We start from the raw sequence: 21,197 nt of genomic DNA on the forward strand, positions 1-21,197 counted from the left end.
TGACCCCTCCAACCTTGGAAAGTTGATCAGCGACGTAATAATTGAACACATAAATCAATTTAAGCCTTTTTTTTAGCCTTCTGCATCTTCTTTTACGTTAAGAAAACAAAACTTCAAGATTAAGCCACAATCTGCACCTCGAAACACTGTATGAAGAAGGATAAATGACCTCCTCCTCTTTGCTTCAGAAATAGGAACAGATGATCACCTCCTCGAGATAACATGAGAACGTTATCGATTCCTCTGTAGCTAGTAACCTCTCCCCACCACCACAGCCGCCGCCCCTTGGCTTCGTCTAAAGCCAATCGGCCAAAAGTCCGCTCCCGTCTTTCTTCCGTTCATTATCGTTCTTTTTATCTGTTCCTTCTGCTCCGTCCCATTCCAACAGGCTGTTGCTTTCCGACTCGCCACCCTCGCGGCCCCACGCGCCTGCGTCCCATCCGACGGTACGAGGAAAATTAAGGGCGGGAAAATTTATGTAGAATAAGGAATAAAAGTCAAAATAAAGAAAGGTGCTCGCATCCGTCGCGAGACCTGCGTTTCTTGCCCCGTCAAAAAGAACGGCGCCGCGCGGCCACCGTCCGTCACGGTGACCTGTCCTCAACGTGTGGAGATTATGGCGCTCCATGTGACATCACGTGAGTTACTTCCTTCCCCATGCGTAGCATCCGCGATTTGCCACTTTCCGGTGCGTCTAAACTGAATAGCACAACATTAAGAGGTTGCCCGACCGAACACCATGTTGGTCCCACGTGGGTAGATCAAAGGGTGAGGCCAACAGGGTTAGTGAAATTCTTGCTCTACGACTCCAACGCCATGCCCTTCAATGAAGCCCCAGATTGCGTGCATGTGGCCCCGGACGACATATCACACGACAGAGCTCCGTTGCCGACACGTGCTCCCTTCGCCTTAATTGATCCACATGACTGCACGCGTGTCCCCAAGCTACTCCGACCTGGTTCCCCGTTAAGGTCCAATGCACTCGCGACACGTCGTTGGACTCCCCACTGTGTTCCATGCCACCTCCTTGTACGGTAGCCGTGACCTCGATAGATGAGCTCCGACCATCTATCGTTACGTTGTCATTTTCCTAAAACACCCCTCCTTTAAGGCTTCCCCCTAGAAATCATGCTAATTAGAACGGCCGACGAGACAGCACAAGGACGTGGCTGTCCTCCGGCCTCATCGACAATTCCATCAAAACATGGCTTCGTCGGGTGTGAAATTGGTGTCCGGGTTCACGTGGAGACCGTTACCTGAACAATTTAAATCCACCGCCAACGTCTACATTTGTGGTCAAAAACAATTAGAATTTGAATATTGCATTAAGCCAAGTTAATAGAATTTTATTTTTCTAAAATATCTTCCCCCGGTTCGATCCTCCATTTTTATTTAGTGATGCTTGCAGATAGTTTGAATTTGAATTCATGTGTAGCCTAAACTCGAGAAAACATAAACGAGGCCGTCCGTTCATGTCTACTGCTGCTACTTCCCATGTTATCCGGTTATGGTGCAGGCCGTGATTAGTTGCCTGAGTAAGGGTAGCGTGGGAAGAGCAACAAGGGATAAGAATGACAGTGTGGGAGGGGAATGGGAGGTGTGGACCCGGGTCGGAATGGGTAGGTCAGGCTGGGCGTTGCTGGCGCGCGACGCCCGCGGTGGGCCCCATTCACAGACCGTCCGTTTCTTGTGCAGGAGACGTGCGTTTGCAACCTTTTTAAACACCCGAGTCCTCCCCTGCGCTCCTCTCTGGGCTCAGCTTTGTTCTCTTTCCTCTCCCTCCTCTCCTTTTCATTCTTCCCCCAACCAGAACAGGCGCGGACAAGTAGCAGGAGCGAGAAGAAAGAAAGAAAGGGAGATGGAGATCTCGATTTCTTTTTGATCCGTTACGAGGTTTCTGTAAACACAGTAGACAAACAGGGGTTTCCGTAGAAGAAGAAATGGAATTGGCGGATGAGTACCAGAAGCTCGTTAACAGAATGATGAACACTCCCAGGTGAGCCAATCGTTCGTTTCCCTGCTTCTCTATGTTGTCTTTGCGCCAGATCTATTCATTCCTCTTTGTCTCTCCCTGTCTTTTCTTGGTTCGTAAGATGTTATTGTCCTCCCTCTATGTTTGTCTTCAATTTTCATTTCGAGATCCCCTGTTTTTCGAAATCTAATGGGGTTTGTTATCGATCGTGCTGGCAGGGTGGTGATCGACAATGCGGTGTGCGCGACGGCGACGGTGGTGAGGGTCAACAGCGCCCGGAAGCACGGCATGCTGCTGGAGGCCGTGCAGGTGCTCACCGACCTCGGCCTCACCATCCAGAAGGGCTATATCTCCTCCGACGGCCGCTGGTTCATGGATGTCTTCCACGTCGTCGACGGCCGCGGCCACAAGCTCCTGGACCCCACCCTCCTTTCTCGCATCGAGCGATCCCTCGGCGGCGAAGCGTGGTCATCCTCCTCCGCTGAGGACGGCTCCAACAACCACGACGACGGTGATGACGGCGGCCTGGCGGGTCTCACGGCGCTGGAGCTCACCGGCACCGACCGCCCGGGCCTCCTCTCCGAGGTCTTCGCCGTGCTCCGGGACCTGGAGTGCGACGTGGTAGAGGCCAAGGTGTGGACCCACAACGGCCGCATCGCCTCCCTCATCTTCGTCAAGGACCACGACTCGGGCTCCCTCATCGCGGATGCGCACCGCGTCCATCGCATCGAGGGCCGCCTCCGAAACGTCCTTAGCGGCGATCACGACGTCCGCGGGGCCAAGACCACCGTGGCCTCCCCCACCATGACCCACTCCGACCGCCGCCTCCACCAGCTCATGTTCGCGGACCGTGATTACGAGCGTGTCTCCTCTAACGAGGCTTCTTCGTCGTCGTCGAAGTTGTTGATCTCTGTTCAGAATTGGACCGAACGCGGGTACTCCGTGGTCAGCGTGCAGTGCCGCGACCGCCCGAAGCTCCTATTCGACGTTGTGTGCACGCTTACCGACATGGAGTACGTCGTCTTCCATGGCACCTTTGGTACTGACGCCGACCGCGCCTATCAGGTAGATATTCATCAACAAGTCTCGTTTCCCCATTTGATCGTTGGAAAAATTGTTGGATTAATTGTTTTTGAGTTTTGTCGATCGATTGCAGGAATTCTACATACGGCATATGGATGGAAGTCCGATCAGTTCGGAGGCAGAGCGGCAGCGAGTGATCCAATGCTTGCAAGCTGCAGTCGAGCGCAGGGCATCTGAGGTAACCTTCTTCCTCTGGTTCAGTTCTCTGTAATATTCTTTTCATTCATTGCTTATAAAGCGAGCGCCAGTATTCCGTACGATTCCTCATTCCAGCCTCTGTTTGGCTCACTGTCGCTCCTCGATCAGGGAATGAGGCTGGAGCTGAGCATGCCGGACCGGAAGGGCTTGCTGGCGGACGTGACCCGGACGTTCCGCGAGAACGGCCTCTCAGTGACGAGGGCGGAGATCACGACCAAGTCCGGGGAGGCCAAGAACGAGTTCTGCGTCGCCGACACGAACGGCCAGCCGCCGGACCGCCGCGCGATTCATGCCGTCATCGAATGGATCGGAAAGGACCACCTCAAGTTGAACGAGCAACGCATGGTTTGGTCCTTCCAGGACCCGTCGCCGGAGGAGGCGGCCGGCGTCTTCAGCCTGGGGAACCTGGTGATGAGGAATCTATACTACCTAGGCCTCATCAAATCCTGTTCCTAGAAACCACCGAATCATCCGTTGGCTCATTGAACCGTGCTCTAACTTCCCTTGGGTCCTTGCCTTTTACCAAGTCATTCGAGTGAAAGGGTCTGGAAGCAGCAAGTGGTGAAAGCGAGAATATGGAAGCATATGGCTCATGCAAAAGGGGCATCGGGGTCCCACGCGGTGGTTACAGCTGTGAACGTTAAGGTAATTTGAATATATCCAAAGTTATAGGTTGGGTAGATGAGATATCCGCAAAACAAAGCATATGGCTGCCATTGTTAGGTAAAAGCGGTGGTTGCGCTGGTGCCATTCCTGCCAGCTGTGGACTAAAATGATGGTGGGGGGGGGTGGTTTTCTATTACTGTTCTTGCTCTTTTGTTACACATGTACATATCCACACGACTTGTACACATGCCCACGAACATGCTGATATAGTAAAAGAATCGCTACTTGTGTCTTCATCTTACCGGAGCTCAGAGTCGTTGAACTATGGGGGATGCCGCGCTTGCTAAAGGCAGGCGGATTAGTGCAGCGAAGCTCTTGGCGAAGTCGCCGATCGCAATCCAAGGTTAAGAATTTGAAATTAATTGTTGACCTCGGAAGAGGTTGTTCGGAGAACGGGGACAATCCAAGCTGCGTTGCCTGTTCGAGCCTTCCTGGGCGTGCTGCGTGGCTTAATGATGTTCCCTCGACGACTGGTCCCTCGGATTGACCAATTCTTCATCGGAAACTTAACAATGGTTTCAAACACTAGGGAAGTTTCAGAGTATAAAGACGAAATAAACCAACATGGTCTTGCAAGTAGTAACACCTCGAGACCATTTAATATCACATGACACAGCAGCTACAATAGTGCTTTCGCCGCTCGATGTTGCGCAACTGCCGATTGATATAGGATATCTTCTCTTGAGTGCTGAAGAAAAACAAGTGACCAGTCACCACATGGATAAATTTGGGCGGGACATATATAAATATATAATTGGTGGTGGTAGTGGAGCGAGGATGGAGGAATCTTCGAATCCTATTCGGTGAAGTACATGTCATTCATGTGACTCATCAATGGTTTGTGCAACTTCAATCAATATTATTTTACTCCAATCCAATTCAAGAACATATAAATTATCCCCGTGGAAAAAAGTTCATAAACTACTTAATACTTTTTCATAATTGGGACAATGAATATGCTGATTCTGTGAAATTTATCTCCCATTCTCTCTGTCTCTCATTCATTCCTTGAGAGAGAGAGAGAGACTCTCCGCAGCAAAATTTGTACCAAACAATCTAATCACAGCTGATCCATAAACAGAGGGTCATAGAATCTGTCTAAGGATTCGTGACGTGGAAAGGATGATGTAAGATTGCTTTCGGCTCAAGTATTAGGTACTCCTTCTTTCTCTCCCTTCCTCGTCACGGCTCCCAAAGCAAAAGAGGGCCACATCACTCGATGGGAAAAGGGAAGTCATGGTCGATTCTTCCGATTCATTCACGCATCGTTCTTACAAGGTTGCTTCTCGTGCTACGTTTCCGTCCTCTTTCTATCGCGCTTGAGCCTTGCTTTGTTTTAATTGCTGCAGGGTTTATTGTTTACAGGGATTGTTCACTTCTTGGGGACGAAGTAAAGGCTTGTATGACATCAAAAGAGAGAAGCTTAGTTAGACCCTTTGGTCCACGAGAAACCATAGGAGGTCTAATCCTTCACCATGTCAAAGCTTTCTCATCAACACTGCTGTTGCTGCTACCTGTCAAGCTGTTCATCTCATCTTGAATTAAGCCCTTTAATTCTCTGGCTCCACTCACACCTCATTATGTCCTAGGGTGTTAGCAAGATCATGATATCAGTCCTAGGATGTAGGATGTGGCTTGCTTGAACTACAATGCTAGTCATTTTTAGGAATCAGCTAATCTGCTCTCCTGTAAACTACGAGCAGGAGATGGAAAAGTGAAAGCTTTAGCTGATTCTTCTAACACATTGCTTGTTCATGAGTTGGAATCTCGTGCTTCATGGCACGGGTGCCATTGGCTCTTGTGGCAGATTGGCCCCAGTGGAATCTATCTTGGTTGGGCAGGTGATCTTTTGGGAATGCTAATTCTCCTTCTAGAGAGATGAGTTATCACCCAGTGGTAAGTTGACTGTTCTAATATAATAAGCCGGATCTGCTAGTGACTGCCTACTCTGCGGCTGGTTCGATTTGAATTCTGATTCTGATTCTTGTTCCAATATACTACTAATTGTTGGATCTAATGAGAGTGACACCCAAAGAATTAGGCACCTGCCTACCCCAAGTGGATGAAATTTCAACCCTGGAGAAGATTCTGCATGAAATTTCAGCATAGCCAGAAAGAAAAATAAGTATGGCTCAGCTGCAAGCTAATGCCTGTCAATACTGTCTATAAAACGTTTAAGAAACAAACCCATGTTGTTAATCTATATATTTAATGAACTTAATCTACAGAATTCCATTAAATCTAGATGAAGAATGTCCAACATTGACAGGTGAAAAACCATTTCTTTGAGAAAGAAAAGTGGAGAACGAAGTCTACCGAGATTTTTCTCTCGATAAGAAAACTGTTGGCTGACAAAAATTTATGCTGTATTCAACAATCTGATTTGAATATATAAACATTTCTGCATGAGATACTTCTGTATATGCTGCTGTCATGCCATGACTGCCAATTCAACACCACGAGGTCAAATCCTTTGTTTGTAGCCTTAGCTAACTCGAAGTTTTCTCATCCTCATGTCAACTTACAATGTTGGAGTACAATAAATCCTCTCTCTTTCTCTCTCTCTCTCTCTCTCTCTCTCTCTCTCCTTGCAAGAATAAGATTGCCTAAATTAGGCATTCCTTTTTAGCTCTAATCTCTTCCTAATTGGTAAAGATTCAGGATGATCAAATGAGTCAAGTATCATTCTATTAGAGCTAAATCCCCCAATACCAGTTTTAGTGATTCTGAAGGAATCCCTGATATCCTTCAGCCAAACACCTCTGCTCTGGCATGTAGGATCTCGTCATGCCTTTGGTTCTCAGTGGTGATGCCTCATGCTGCAGAGTACTATTGAAGAGCAAATCCCAGCTGCATCTTTGCAGACATCTTTGCCGACCAATGCAGGATACCATTCAACTTTCCTCGATAACCTTCGGTCTTGTTCTTCTTCTAGCAGCAGTGTGTTGGATAGCATTAACCTTCAACTAGTGCTCAATGGAGGCAGGAAATTTGCATGGTCTTTCTGGTTCTCACTGGTGCAGATCACACATTGCACACATAGTGCAATGGATTTATTCGAAGATTCTGCTACTGCAATGCGATTGAGACCATAAAATTTCCGGCTTCAGTGCCATCTTGAATGCCAGCAGATTACTTCATGAACACACACTTTGTCTTAGTGGCATTCGATGTCTGAGCATTGCTTGATATGCAACAAAGCCACCCCATGACATCCTCTCTATAAACACAAACTCGGTCTTCGGATGGATGTTAACGGAGACCACATGCACTTCCGTGAAAGATTACTGTGTGTGTCTCTTCCGTTGTGCCTCAGGCGATCATCCCAAATGAGTTGGTGGTCTGTCTGAAGCTTTTGAACTGGAATCACAAAGATCAATTGAACTCGTGGATGTAGCGATGGGCTTGTTAAAGTACTGATCCAGTAAAGATTTCTATTAATTAAGAGGCCTAATACAACGAGTGCTCATAGCATTAACATTCAAGAAAAAAGAGATTGGATCAGACCAACGATCTGTCTAATAAAGAAAACAGATCTTTTTACATGTATTTTGTCAACTAATCAGCGCATTGTTTCTTAGTAAATCGAAAATGCATGAAGTAAAAATATGAGATGATGATCATTAGTCTGTTGACCACGAAGAAAGCAATGCTTAGCTTCAGCAATGCCAAAACTAGCAACGTAGTGACATGCAGGAAGTCTTCGATGCAAAAGCTTTCAAGAACAACAAGTAACCCGAGAAATAGATTAAAGACTTTCATAACATAAGCCAAGCAACTTTAGATGAAGCAGAGAACGTGTGTTGATGGGCAAAAGTAACATCAGAAAAGTAACACCGATGCAAGTTGGTTCTAAATTCAACATCGATAGAAGTTGGGCTATCAAATTTCAACACGATAAGTAAGTAAAAAGGAAGACTGTAATCCAATCCTGGGAATGACTTGTTCTATTGCTCGAGACATCGTCGATGGCAAAGTCGAACACGAGGGACACCTGTTGTCGACAAAATCTTTACTTGAATGCTGAAACAAACTGCATGTCTACTGTGTCTTCGACACCATGATTTCAGTTCGGGCAACCCTTTCTTTGACATCCAATTCCTTCCCCGGAGAAGGTGTTTACAACGTGTGCCGGGCAAGTCCCCTCGGATCCGTCCCATGCGTATTAATTGTATGATTCATCGACGCGTTGTTGGATGAGAGGATGTTAGTCTGTGCAAGCAACGAGGACTGAGCTATTATTATTGATCGTTCCCCGTATCAATCTGTACTCCTCTGTGTAGATTATAAGACATTAATTCCCCTCCGCTTCCTTCCGGCCACCGGGTGGTTGAGCGATCTCCCTCCCTCCTCCTCCCTGCCTCCTGTTGCCTGCCATCCCATTAATACCCGTTGGCGACGACGACCATGTTCCCTCCTTTCAGCCCGTCCGCCTGTTGACCCTTCCCACCTACTTCGACCATTACCGCCACCTAGACGCATTCATTACTACTAATCCTGCTCAAGTCCTCGTGCTGTTTCCGCTGAGGGCAATCTCTATATATCTTTCGATGACAATGCAATTCTTCTTTGAGTACGTTTCCTCGTAAAGTTTAAGTGTATACTTCGATTTCACTGCCTTTGGTGGCTGCAGTTGGGATGGATATGGCGGCCGCCGAGCCTGCGGTTATGGACCGCGAGCGCCTGACGGCCGAAATGGCCTTCAGGGACTCCTCCATTGTCATCAAGATCCACCGGCGTTTGCCCGACTTCCTCCATTCCGTCAATCTCAAGTACGTCAAGCTCGGCCTGGGCTACACCAGTATCCCCACGTCTTACTTGCTGGTCTCTCTCCTCGTTTCCGCCGTCGCCGCCACGCTCCGGCTCGACCGGGTGCTCATGGCCACGTCGGTCCGGCTCTCCGTGGACCCGGCTACCGGCCTCGCCTCCTTGGCGGTCGCGTTGGTCTTGCTCGGCGTCTACTACTTGAAGAGGCCGCGTCCCGTCTACTTGGTGGACTTTGCTTGCTACAAGCCCGACGACGAGCAGAAGATCTCAAAGCAGGGGTTCCTGGAGATGACCGAGTGCACAGGCATGTTCAATGAGGAGTCGCTCGACTTCCAGACCAAGATCACGAATCGGTCGGGTCTGGGGGACGAGACGTACCTGCCGCCCGGCGTGCAGTTCCGGCCGCCTCGGCTGTGCATGGCGGAAGCCCGGATGGAGGCGGAGGCCGTTATGTTTGGTTGCCTCGACGCCCTCTTCGAGGCCACCGGCGTTAACCCTCGGCGCGACATCCGCATCCTCATCGTCAACTGCAGCCTGTTTAACCCGACCCCCTCGCTGGCCTCCATGATTATCAACCGCTACAAGATACGTGAGGACGTGAAGAGCTTCAACCTGGGAGGCATGGGCTGCAGCGCGGGGCTCATCTCCATCGACCTCGCCAAGGACCTACTGCAGGCGAACCCCAACTCCTACGCCGTCGTGCTGAGCACGGAGAACATCACGCTCAACTGGTACTTCGGCAACGACCGCTCCATGCTGCTGTCCAACTGCATCTTCCGGATGGGGGGCGCGGCCATGTTGCTATCGAACCGGCGGGCGGACGCGGGGCGTGCCAAGTACAAGCTGGTGCACACGGTGCGGACGCACAAGGGAGCGGACGACAGCTGCTACGGGTGCGTCTACCAGCGGGAGGACGGCCGCGGGGCCGTCGGAGTGTCCCTGGCCCGGGAGCTGATGGCCGTCGCCGGGGACGCACTCAAGACCAACATCACCACGCTGGGGCCCCTGGTGCTCCCGCTGTCGGAGCAGCTCAAATTCCTGGCGACGCTGGTGGGGCGGCGAGTGCTAAGGCTAAGGAGCGTACGGCCCTACATCCCGGACTTCCGGCGGGCTTTCGATCACTACTGCGTGCACGCCGGAGGGCGGGCGGTGCTGGAGGAGATACAGAAGAACCTAGGGCTGTCGGCGACGGACATTGAGCCGTCCCGGAGCGTGCTGCACCGGTTCGGCAACACCAGCAGCAGCTCGCTGTGGTACGAGCTGGCGTACGCAGAGGCCAAGGGGCGGGTGCGCCGGGGGCACCGTGTGTGGCAGATCGGCTTCGGGTCCGGGTTCAAGTGCAACAGTGCGGTGTGGTGGGCGCTGCGCGACGTCCCGCCCGTGGACGCCGGCGGTCGCGGGCGCTGCAACCCATGGTCGGATTGCGTCGACCGCTACCCGATTAAGGGATAGGCCTACAGTAAGCAAAAGGCAAGCTTACAGCTTTCTTTTGCTTCTTAAGCTTCTACTATTACTGTTTGGTGCTGCAGCTGTTGCCCAAATTAACAGCTGTTGCATATACTTTTTCTATATATATATATATTATATATATATATATATATATATATATATATATATATATATATATATATATATATATATATATATCACACAAATAACAATCTCAGTTAAACTGATCAAAGTTACTGTACAATAAATAGACTTGACATAATTAAGTTTGTTAGATTACTGGTCATATCCAGTACATATAATCTAACTCTTCTGTGAGACTATTTTTAATTCATGCATGAATATTTTCAATCGAAATGATCTATTTATCATTTTTATTCATTATTGGAGAGTCGAGTCGATCGATCCTTTTTATCTTTTTTTTTTTTTTTGAATTCGATCATCAATGAAAGAATGAATGAATAGTTTTACGGAAAAAAGAAAACGTAATGGATCTAAACAGCCCACTTTTTATTCTTTTATTGCCTGATATCATCAAATTGTTCATCAGTATTTGATATTGATCCCACATCTAATTCAGGATATATATTATTCACTATCACTTACTCTTTTTAATCTCTAGATCTTTTTTTTTTAATTTGTTATTACAAAGCCTACTTTATATATAATATATGTATATATTTCGTATATAGTTTGTTAATATTTTAATAATATTTTCCTAAGTTATTTTTAAAAAAATAATGAAAAACGTATAAAACTCAATGACATTTTTTCGATGTTATTTCGGCATCCAACGAGGTGTTTATAAATGTGCTCAATCTATATTCAACATCTTCATTCATGATTGATATGGGTGGGACATGCTTAGATGACATGTCACTCCAATTCGACTATCAAAGATCATGATGCTAATGGATTGATGATTGTGATAACAATCAAAGATCTTCCACAATAATAACCTCAACAATAGTAAGATCTCTCCGACTACATGATGAGATATCCTAAATTTGTTGAGGAAGGAAAATTCTCCTTCCAAACATGTATAAATATAGAGTATTGTGTATTGTTTCAATGTAATCTTCTTCTTTATATTTCATTTCTATCATAGTATCAGAGCTATCGTCGTGAAGGCCACCATCGAATCTCGACTCCTTCTTTAGACCACGACTCCATCTCAATCGCTCGACTTCACGAATCTAATAATAATAATAATAATTTAATTATTAATTAATTAATGCTCGAATGATATACATAACTATTTTCATCATTGATTGATGGAGTCTTTAACACAATTACACTATACTGTAAAAAAAAAAATGTTCCATGTATGTCCTCAAGGAGTTTCTAGCTAAATATATATTTTAAACTCTGAAATCGAGTTCACTGACTTCATACTAACTTAAGAATTATAGGATCTTATCGATACACTTCTAATATAATTTTATAAAATCTCGATACGTTTAACTTATGTCCAACTCAGAATTGAATCTCAATTGACTCCAAACTCCTATTATATATCTTGTTATATATTTATTTTAAATTATCATTTCGTCACTTTTTAAGATTTTGTTATCATAAAATTAATATATTTTTGTTGAATATCAAAATGACATTCCGAATCTTAAAGATGTTAGAAAAAACTATTCTAAAATATTGTATTAATAATTATTTACTTTTAATCTCTCATTTAATCACTTGTATTATGGAATCTATATCATATACATGCACAACTTAATTTGTCAAGCCTCGTAATTGCATTGAAAAGTATTTAATTTACTATTCTAACGCCACACTCGTGGAGAGTTAGAGAGAGTTGTGGTCTCCCATAAGAAACTACAGATGAATCGTGTTCGTGTTTGACATAACCACGTGGATTACGATTCAAAACGAATATTAAATACCATGTGGACCATTGAACTCGAGCTTCATCATAAATCGACACCTCGTGGAAGCTTAAATGTCTTCTTGGAAGGATAGAATTGATGGTACGAGAATTGCATCAAGTAAGTACATTTATTGTAATACTCCTTATTAGTCCCACATCGAAAGTAGATAAAATTAAAATTAATTAAGATTAACTTATAACGATCTAACGAGTATATTATTATAAATTTTAATTTATGTATTTTGATTAGTAATTTAGATCAAACAAAGTTGATAGGTTAATTAGCTTATCAGGTTCGGATCGTGACATTTGATATCAGAATCGCGCCACCATCAGGGTCGTTATTATTAGCGTTGTTTAATGATCGGTTGCCATGGAGTTGCAGGATGGCCATTAATGTTGCCACAACTACTACCTTACATCGATGGCAATGCTTGCGTTTAGTCATTCATAGTTAAATGGTCTCGGAATCCATTGCCACAACCACTAGGGATGGACACATACCTGCCTTATAAATTTTGTTTGTGCACGTCTGTCTATTCTTCTGCACCTACAATTTTTAGATTTTGGTTAGATGGTGGCATCCAAATTAATTGCCACGACGAGTGTGAGATGGATGGACACATAACCAACGTATAGATGTTACTTGTTCTTCTTCTTCTTATTGGATAGTCTTGTAATGTGTCATGGCAACCGCAAGTGAATGGAACAGAATAGAATAGCAAAGTATTTGTTTGTTCATATCAAATATAACCTTTCACTGTCCCATAGCAATTGCATGAGATGGAAAAGAGAGAAAGTCGATCGATCGACGATGGATTGATGTCGTACAAGACGACGAGCCAATCGGAAATTTTATTTTAATTAGAGAAAAGACACTGTATTAATTGTCGCGAGTCTACTCACCTAATACCCGAATTAACTGTGGCAACTACGATGTATGGTTATGAAGTGCACGATAAGCCATAGGACTTGGTAATGTAATTAATGTAACAACAACTAAATTTGGATCCACGACTCATAAAATTATAGTTGATATGGTCATTAATTTTAGACTCCACGTATAAACATCAATCGATGTCTATTGAATGTGTTATGATGATGGAAAGCCTATGGGACATACTACTCCTTTGTGACAACTAAAGAAAATATTTCATCATTAAATCGATGATTTTAATGTTTAGGTTATATAAAATACTTTCTTCATTCTAAGTTTACTAAATAAATATCAAAATTTTACAAATATTTTACGACCACTAACTTAATCACTATAAGGGTTTTATCGGAGACACTCTCGATATAATATTTATAGAAACGTAATGAATAAAATATGAGATATGAATATTTTCTACAAGATCCGATTATTCATGAATAATTTTGCATTATTTCTCGATCGAATTAGGTACTATAGAAAACTTCATATTGATTGTTTAACTAATCAACCCAATGTTGCACTTAGCTTCCTCAAGAGCTATCATTTCAGCCACAACCACCCCCGACCTATTCTAAGGTACTCCACCGACAAGATGAGTCCTACCTTACATGAACAATTATAAATAAATAAATATATTAATGACATAAAACACAAGGTTTGGTAAGCAGTCAAGTGGCTCTCAAAATCAATCATCTTTCACTTAATAAATATAAAATTAATCTCTTGTCACATTTAGGATGCAAATGATCTTATATACTCATCTATCGAGCATTTTCAACCATTTTACAAGGAAGCATCAAAGAATGGTATTCTCTTTTTTTTTTCTCATATTAATAATATCTTTTAGAGAGTTGTTTTAAGAATTCGGGTTCCACCTCATTAGTAGTCAATAAGCAAGAAGTCTATAGCATCTCCATTCATTCATTCAACAAGGCAAGGATCAGCTCATTCAAGTGGTCGACCCTAATCCTTATGTATACCTTTACTAAGAACTTGAAGTCATCACAATTCCTTTAATCGATAGTCAAGAAGCCCCTGATGATGTTCTCTAACCTACTATAAAGGGTGAATTGACATGTAGCAATTGAATTCCTGTATTGGTGAAAAAGTAAGAGAATAGTAAGGAGCAGTTTAGAGATGAATAATATTCATGATTTTGACCTTTGTTATCTCGTTAAGCGGAGTTGTCACTTCAGCGGGAATGTAAGCTAAGGGTGGCATCTCATTCCAAAATTGATCTCACTCACTTGAATTGACAATAGCTTTACCTCTTGGGATCATTATTACTACCTCTTTAAAAATAATGATTTATTACCATTTTCTCAAGTCAGTTATATTTTCAAAATCATCACATCCTTCACGATGATTGCATTCTATAGAGAGTCGTTTTAGATCTTATGTTCTCAAGATGGTTACACCTTTAGATTAGTTATTCTTATAAGAGAAATGGTCTTAGTAAAGTTGATTATACCTTTAAGGCTTCTACACCCTCAAGTTGATTCATTTGCTACAGGGTAACATCTTATTCCAATATCAAAAGATGATCCACTCACTTAAATTAACAACAGTGTTACCTCTTTGGATCATTATCACTATCTCTTTAGAAATAATAATTTATTATTATTATTATTTTAAGTTGGTCATATTTTCAAAACCATCACATGATGATTGCATCATGAAGAGAGTCATCTTTAAATCTTATCTTTAAATCTTATGTTCTCAAGATGGTTACATCTTAAAATTGGTTATTCTTATAAGAGAAATGATTTTTGTGACGTAGATTATACCTTTAAGTCTTATACATCTTCAAATTAGTTGTTTTCTTGAGTTAGCACACATTGACCTTTATGACAATTTGAAGGGAGGGCTAATAGCTGGCTTCTCATATCAGACCTCATTAGATTATGTGAGCTCCTCTCATGCTATATGTGGCTCGAACTCACCAAGTTTGGGGAATTCCTCTCATCCCATATGAATTGAACCCAAGACTTTCTTTTTACAAATAAAGCCCTTTACAATCATATCATCCTCACATATATTAAAATTACTAATAAAATTTACATGAGGCAATATATCTCTTTTATACGAGATTCTTTTGCTTGGGTTTAAGAAACATCTTAAGTCTTTGATATACTAATGAGTCCCTTTTGCATATGATATGTTCATCCATAAAAAGAGTATAGTAAACATTCAATGCAACCAATATATTCCCTTTACAAGGATCTCACTCTCTAAAAAAGAACATATGAAATGTAAGATATGATCAAAACAACTCCTTTGTAATCTCACTCTCTAAAAAAGAGCATATGAAATGTTCGATATGATCAAAACAACTCTTTTGTAATGCCTCTTCCTAAGATAGAAAATATTTGAAGCACTCAACGTAACTAACATGTCCCCATTTTGTGCATGATGCATCGCCTAAACAAAAATAGATCTGAAGTGACCAACATACTTCTTTACATATAATGTATCTGCTTAGGGCAAAAAAACCTCTGAAATACCATGCATACCAAAGCATCACGTCTATTTTTCACATGATATATTCATCGATATCTAGAGAACCGAACCTAACTAGCCACAAGGTATTCCTCTTATATATGATGTATCTATCTAGAACAAAAAAATTAATAATAATAACACTTAAATGCAAGTAGTAACCCATTGGGATTCAACACTGGAGTCTAGTCATCATCAACACCTACTAAACATGCTACATCAAGTTTTGATGTCATAAAAAAGCAAAGTTATATCAGTATGGCACCTAAAAGAAGGCTTTCCTCGTTAGATTGATAGTTGCAAAACTAATGTCATATAAACGTGCTTCTCTTAGGGGTGAAATGCCAGTCAAACACAAAGCTAGCTGGTTCTCCATCAAAACAGTCCAGTTCACTGAAGAAGGACGTAATCAATCAATCAAGAGGTTCTTCGTCTAGAATGAACAAACATGCACTGATATGATTATCAAGGAGGTTTTGTTGGATAACAAAGAAAGTAAGATAATCTAAGATGGATACATTCTCTGCCCTCAAATTCAAGTGAAACACAAGAACTTTTACCCTCGTCCAATCCAACTTCTTTTACTCTTCAAAATACAATAATTATATCACCTTGGATTGATCATCAAAATTGACCATTTCAATAGTATATACACTCAATTGGTAAAATAAAGGAATTAGTAGAGTCCGACAACTATAAATATTGCCCACTTATTGTGCTCATCAATTCATGTCATAAATTTATGTTAACAAGTATTAATATCCTGTAAACTCATGGGAAGAAAGAGATGGTGGCATGGGCGTTGGATGCACAGCAACAGGATTTCAATACACTTACTGCTCAAGTTTACTAGAATCTGGACGTGCCAAAAGCCAAAGCAAAATTGGCACTAGCAAATCAAGGTATATAACCATACTCTCAACAAATTTCACCAAAATTTGGATGACCACAGGCTGTAAGAAATAAAATTTCCTCATCTAAAACAGGTCAAATCCAACCTCTGGAGTGGATAAAATGACTAATGAACAAAGCAGATCACCGCATGTTTCCCTCTCGCAGAACATCAATCATGTCATATATTCTCTGTTCAGCCTTGGACTGGACCTGCATCAGTGTAATGAGAGTATAATGTAACGCAAATTTTATCCACACTTGATTCAGATGGGGGGTGCAATATCAAGAAAAGGAAAAAGAAAGTAGATCAGACCTTCTTGAAAAGGAAAACAGCAGCATCAACAGTTCCCTCGGCATAGATTGAGCGGCCACAGACATTATGCTGGAACTCGAAAGAAACCCTGCTCCAGAAATCGATGTATCATTTCATGCCAAATGAAGTTGGAGAAGTAATGAGTTACAGTGTGAAGGATTACGTCTCATCAGGTGATGTGAGATGGTACAAATGAAATGCATGACCAGAGAGGTGCTCTTCTGGGACACCCACCATCTCAAGTTGCTTCTTAGGGTCTCTGATCTGCTTAATCTGTTCAACATAAAGCATGGTTGATACAGGTCAACTAGATACATTGATTTGCTGTCACGTGATGAAAATAGTTGACTGCAAATCTTCATGAATCATTTCCATAAATCTTGGAAAGAGATGGTTGAAAACATTTTTGTCCACAAGTTGATGTGCTAAAAGGTTGGACTTTTCAACAAAGATAAAAAGTACATTCTAGATTAGTGCTCAAATACAGAAGCAAAGCTTAATTTTGAGTTGGAACCAGCAGCAAGGTGCCTTTACCAAAGCTCGAGTAAACATGGTATCAATTACTAGATTAATGCTTCTCCACCTACTAACTAAAAGAAAGTCATCTATAACTCACCTGTTTCATATCAAATGAGACACCAAGCTTCTGAAAGCATGAAATGACAGCTTTTGCTGTGCCAGAAGTATCCAGTTTGCTTGCTTGATGCGACTCCATCACCTGTAGAAACGCTAGTTTTAAGAAACTTTGTTAAGGTTCTAGCACAATGACTTCTGCATCATATCTTGATAAAATTCACGAGTAATTCAGAATCACAAAATGTCATGAACTGGTTTAAACTCTCAACATTATTTCCACTGGAGCTCTCAAAAATTAACTGACAGAATCATACATATCTGCAATCTGTAGCCATATTTGCCATCACCTTTACCATGGTTGAATGATTGCAATCCATAGTGCTAATAGCAATTCCAGAAACATGAAAAATATACATATTGAAATACAGTAGTTTCTTTGTATTGATCAATATTCTGAGACACAGAAAGTGTTATCAATATTCATCTTCAATGAAAATCCAATTATTGAATAATATAACAACAATAAGAGAAAAATATTTTATCACCAAGCTTCCACTTTTAGTAACTTCTTCACTGCATAGTGCATATTACTGGAAGCAAGAGCAAAAGCAGTTTGGCGGATGTGAGACGAGGACCGGAGACCATGATTTAATGAAATGAAGTGCTTTATCGTTGTCAAGGAACATGCCACTATTCTCTTCTCATTTGTAATAATCTAGAATTCACCATTGGGTTATGATTAAGAATTTCCACAAGCATGGCTTCTATTGTTTTGACAAGAATGGGTCAATTACCATCACCAAAGATAGCAATCATCAACATGACGGTCAACCTTCTTAATGGGAAGTGGATGAAAAAAGAAAATTCTTAGTTCGCTACTTTGCATGTTGCATTCATCTGCTACCGAACAATCTTTGTTGATGCACTGCATTGTATTCTTCTCTTTAACCATCTTACAACTAGGATAAAAGTCTGTCATAACTTTCTTGCAAGTTTCCTAGTTAGAACGATAAAGTAGAATAACCAATTAGTCATAATTATTTTGTTAATAAATTTCTTAAATCTTCCTAGTTAAACAAAGAATCCTTTTTTTTAATCTCAGTTCATTTTTACTTCTTAAGAACTGAAGTGTGACAATTTTCATATACCTCCAATTTATAGCCTGAAAATGCTCCAGGAAACTGATCAGCCATGATCTCCATCGCTGCAATAAATGCTACAACCTAATAAAAGAAAGATAATTTGCATGAGTTAACTACATTTAGGATTTTATATAACACCACATATCTCTTGGTTTGACTAATTTAGTGAGGCACCTGTTTCCCCATTTGTGGAGAGATTACTGCGTAGACATTTGCATCCTGGACAGTCTTATACAACATGTGCCTATCCCCACCGGTTGTCCCCATTACAAACGGCAAACCAAGTTTGCAGTAAAGTTCAGCATTACCTGCATTATCAAAGAACGGATTTATTAACACAAAAATCACTCCACTAACTCATAAAGGGAACCATCATGCAAATCATGAAACGAGAACCATAAAGAAGATTTTCAAGTGAAAAAATTAGTATTGTCAATCACATTGTATCCAATATCAAGCATGTTTCTAACACTGAACAATATTTTCCTTGCATCACTCCAAATGCCGATGTAATAACACATACATAGTGAAGCTTAAGACTACGAGCTTCAGTGCTGTAAAGGGGAAAGGTGTTATTAAATTCATTGTTTCCTGTATGTTCCTTTAGCTGCCTGTAAAAGTGTGTAACAACTAAAGAAGGAACAAGACTACAAAAACGAAAAAAGTATGAAATATATACCATTCACAGCATCAGGAACTGTATAATCCACCACGACAACATTGGGGAACTCATGGGAGACAGAAGAAAGAACACTTTCTCTTTCAGATGGACCATGTATCTGAATCTCTGTATTGCCTACTTTTAAAGTTCTACCAGGCTTCTCTAAACTACTGAATGACACAGGAACTAACTGAAGGCCAGCAGAAAGTGCTGTTTCAGCAACTGCTTTCCCCATTTTTCCAGTGCATCCATTCACCTGCACAAAAACAACATACAAGAAAAAGCCTCTTAATCACCAGAACTAGGCATTTTCATTCATAGTATACATGATTTCTTGGGCCAATGCTTATGCCTAAAATTCAAAAGTAACTAGCATCTGTCAAAATAGACCAAAATTCATGATTCATTTGCACACATCAATTAGACGATTAAGCAGACTAGCAAACTAGCACGTACGTGATCTTTGTTCGAAAGACTAAAATTTGAAAATAACAAATATTTTGGAGGAATTCCATTGTAGATACCTCTCAATGAAGCAAGTCCAACATAGTTATTGGATATGGAAGAGAGGAAAAATGTCCTGGAGAAAAAAAGTCCTAAGGATTTTGTTTAGGCCATATTATATGGGTCTACTGACATGGCACCTAACAAGTTGACCCTGTAAACATATAGGAGAGCCAACAATGGAATACTCTGGCAACCTCAGGTATGACACAGGGTTTAATTTTATTGCAACCTTACCATTCCATTATTATTTTTTAATCGCATGGTGTCATACCACTATAGTTCAAAAATTATAGTTTTACAGACAAGGGTCTCGATAAAAACATACCAGCATATCACAAGACTTTGCAAAAGGGTCTATACAGATCAAACACAATAAATTCCTAGTAATGTGTGTTCAACATACCTTTGGATTACAAGGAGCCCAATGACAACACCATGCTGACATGATATAAGATAGCTGACACAAACCTATACATCAAGCATGTGCTATCCTTGCTATAGTTAGTTTGCTGTAACAAGTTGCACTCAACCTATACGCTTGTCTTGAAACCTATAATATTTTCATGCAACAGAAACAACATGAACCAAAGAATTCATTCTAAGGAATCAGCACTCTAACATCTAATGAAGCATGACGACTACAAAAATGCTTGCCACATCTCTGTCATACATTCTAGATTTTCAATGTGCCATGTACTTTAAAAAAAAAAAGGAATGCATATATATCTCATCCATGTTCATGCATGTTAAGGTACAGTATATTATGTAGGACATGTATCATTTACGTAAGCACATGAACATGTTGAATATTTGCAATATGCAATATTTGCTCAAACTTAGATTACAGATGAAGATAAGCATTATACATGCGGTTCCCTACAAGAATTCGTTTCTTCTAGGCTGCATAAGGATATTGAAATCTACGAGTATAGAAACAAGTAATACGCGAAAAAAATTGGAATTGAAATGATGACTCCATTCATACAACACTCTAAAGCATCCATCTAGTCCCAACTAATCAGTAATGCAAAACTCCTTATGCAAAAATTAAATTACAAGTGATAGCGATGCAAAATTTTCAATCCAAAAGTTAACTGAAACAAACACTGAATGATAACCTCACAAACTATCAGAACATTCAGTGTCAAAAAAAAAAAATTGTCCCTAAATTAGTTCTGAAGGCACTGGCAATTCGGATGATACAAAACCAAATCGTGTTCCTTTGGTAGAATTGACCCATCATGCAGAAAATCCCCACTTTTGCCTAACTACACCGCAATAGCTCCAAAAGCAATCGCCTTTAAAACCCTAAACCCCAAACCCCGCGACGGGGACTGACGAACAAGAAAAAAAGCTGTCCACATACCAGTATGGGAAAACAAAGGTTCGGAGTCGAGACATCGGCCGGTTTTTGCGGCGACTCGCTCATGAGGGCACCGACGACAACGGAAGAGCGACGCCGCGGGCTCCTCGGAGCCAAGAACAAGCGGTGGGGCGGGCGGTTTGCAAGAGGAGATACGGCAGCCTGGGGTAGCAACGAAAACATCTCCAGGGAGTCCGTCCGCCACGAAGGAGGTTCTGGCCCGAGCGGCTTCTACCGAGAGATGGAGCGTGTCGGCCCCCAAGATCGGGCATACAAAAACCGGCCACT

General features: G+C 41.9%; 3 protein-coding genes across 4 annotated transcripts; 2 read left to right on the plus strand and 1 right to left on the minus strand.

The window, feature by feature from the left end:
- The first annotated feature begins 1,741 nt into the window (after positions 1 to 1,741).
- On the plus strand, positions 1,742 to 4,155 carry LOC135610365 (ACT domain-containing protein ACR8-like). 2 transcript variants are annotated; one of them, XM_065104785.1, is made up of 4 exons: positions 1,742 to 1,996; positions 2,191 to 3,037; positions 3,129 to 3,233; positions 3,329 to 4,155. In XM_065104785.1, the coding sequence occupies exons 1-4, from the start codon at positions 1,941 to 1,943 to the stop codon at positions 3,707 to 3,709; spliced, it is 1,389 nt and encodes a 462-aa protein (XP_064960857.1). In that variant the 5' UTR covers positions 1,742 to 1,940; the 3' UTR covers positions 3,710 to 4,155. The 2 variants fall into 2 exon arrangements, with proteins under 2 accessions (XP_064960857.1, XP_064960858.1); XM_065104786.1 differs by having other exon boundaries at positions 1,743 to 1,996; positions 3,362 to 4,155.
- A 4,094-nt stretch (positions 4,156 to 8,249) lies between these two features.
- LOC103977317 (3-ketoacyl-CoA synthase 1-like) lies at positions 8,250 to 10,453 on the plus strand. The gene has a single exon (XM_009392815.3). The coding sequence runs from the start codon at positions 8,558 to 8,560 to the stop codon at positions 10,136 to 10,138; it is 1,581 nt and encodes a 526-aa protein (XP_009391090.2). The 5' UTR covers positions 8,250 to 8,557; the 3' UTR covers positions 10,139 to 10,453.
- A 5,807-nt stretch (positions 10,454 to 16,260) lies between these two features.
- LOC135610367 (probable 4-hydroxy-tetrahydrodipicolinate reductase 1, chloroplastic) lies at positions 16,261 to 21,188 on the minus strand. The gene is made up of 8 exons (XM_065104790.1): positions 20,913 to 21,188; positions 19,058 to 19,295; positions 18,553 to 18,686; positions 18,385 to 18,459; positions 17,277 to 17,378; positions 16,824 to 16,933; positions 16,661 to 16,748; positions 16,261 to 16,557 (listed from the first exon to the last, which is right to left on the minus strand). Exons 1-8 carry the CDS (start codon positions 21,090 to 21,092, stop codon positions 16,489 to 16,491), a joined length of 996 nt encoding a protein of 331 aa, XP_064960862.1. The 5' UTR covers positions 21,093 to 21,188; the 3' UTR covers positions 16,261 to 16,488.
- Positions 21,189 to 21,197: the final 9 nt, after the last annotated feature.

The sequence above is a fragment of the Musa acuminata genome, chromosome BXJ2-4, assembly GCF_036884655.1.
Source record: "Musa acuminata AAA Group cultivar baxijiao chromosome BXJ2-4, Cavendish_Baxijiao_AAA, whole genome shotgun sequence".
Taxonomy (NCBI): Eukaryota; Viridiplantae; Streptophyta; class Magnoliopsida; order Zingiberales; family Musaceae; genus Musa; species Musa acuminata.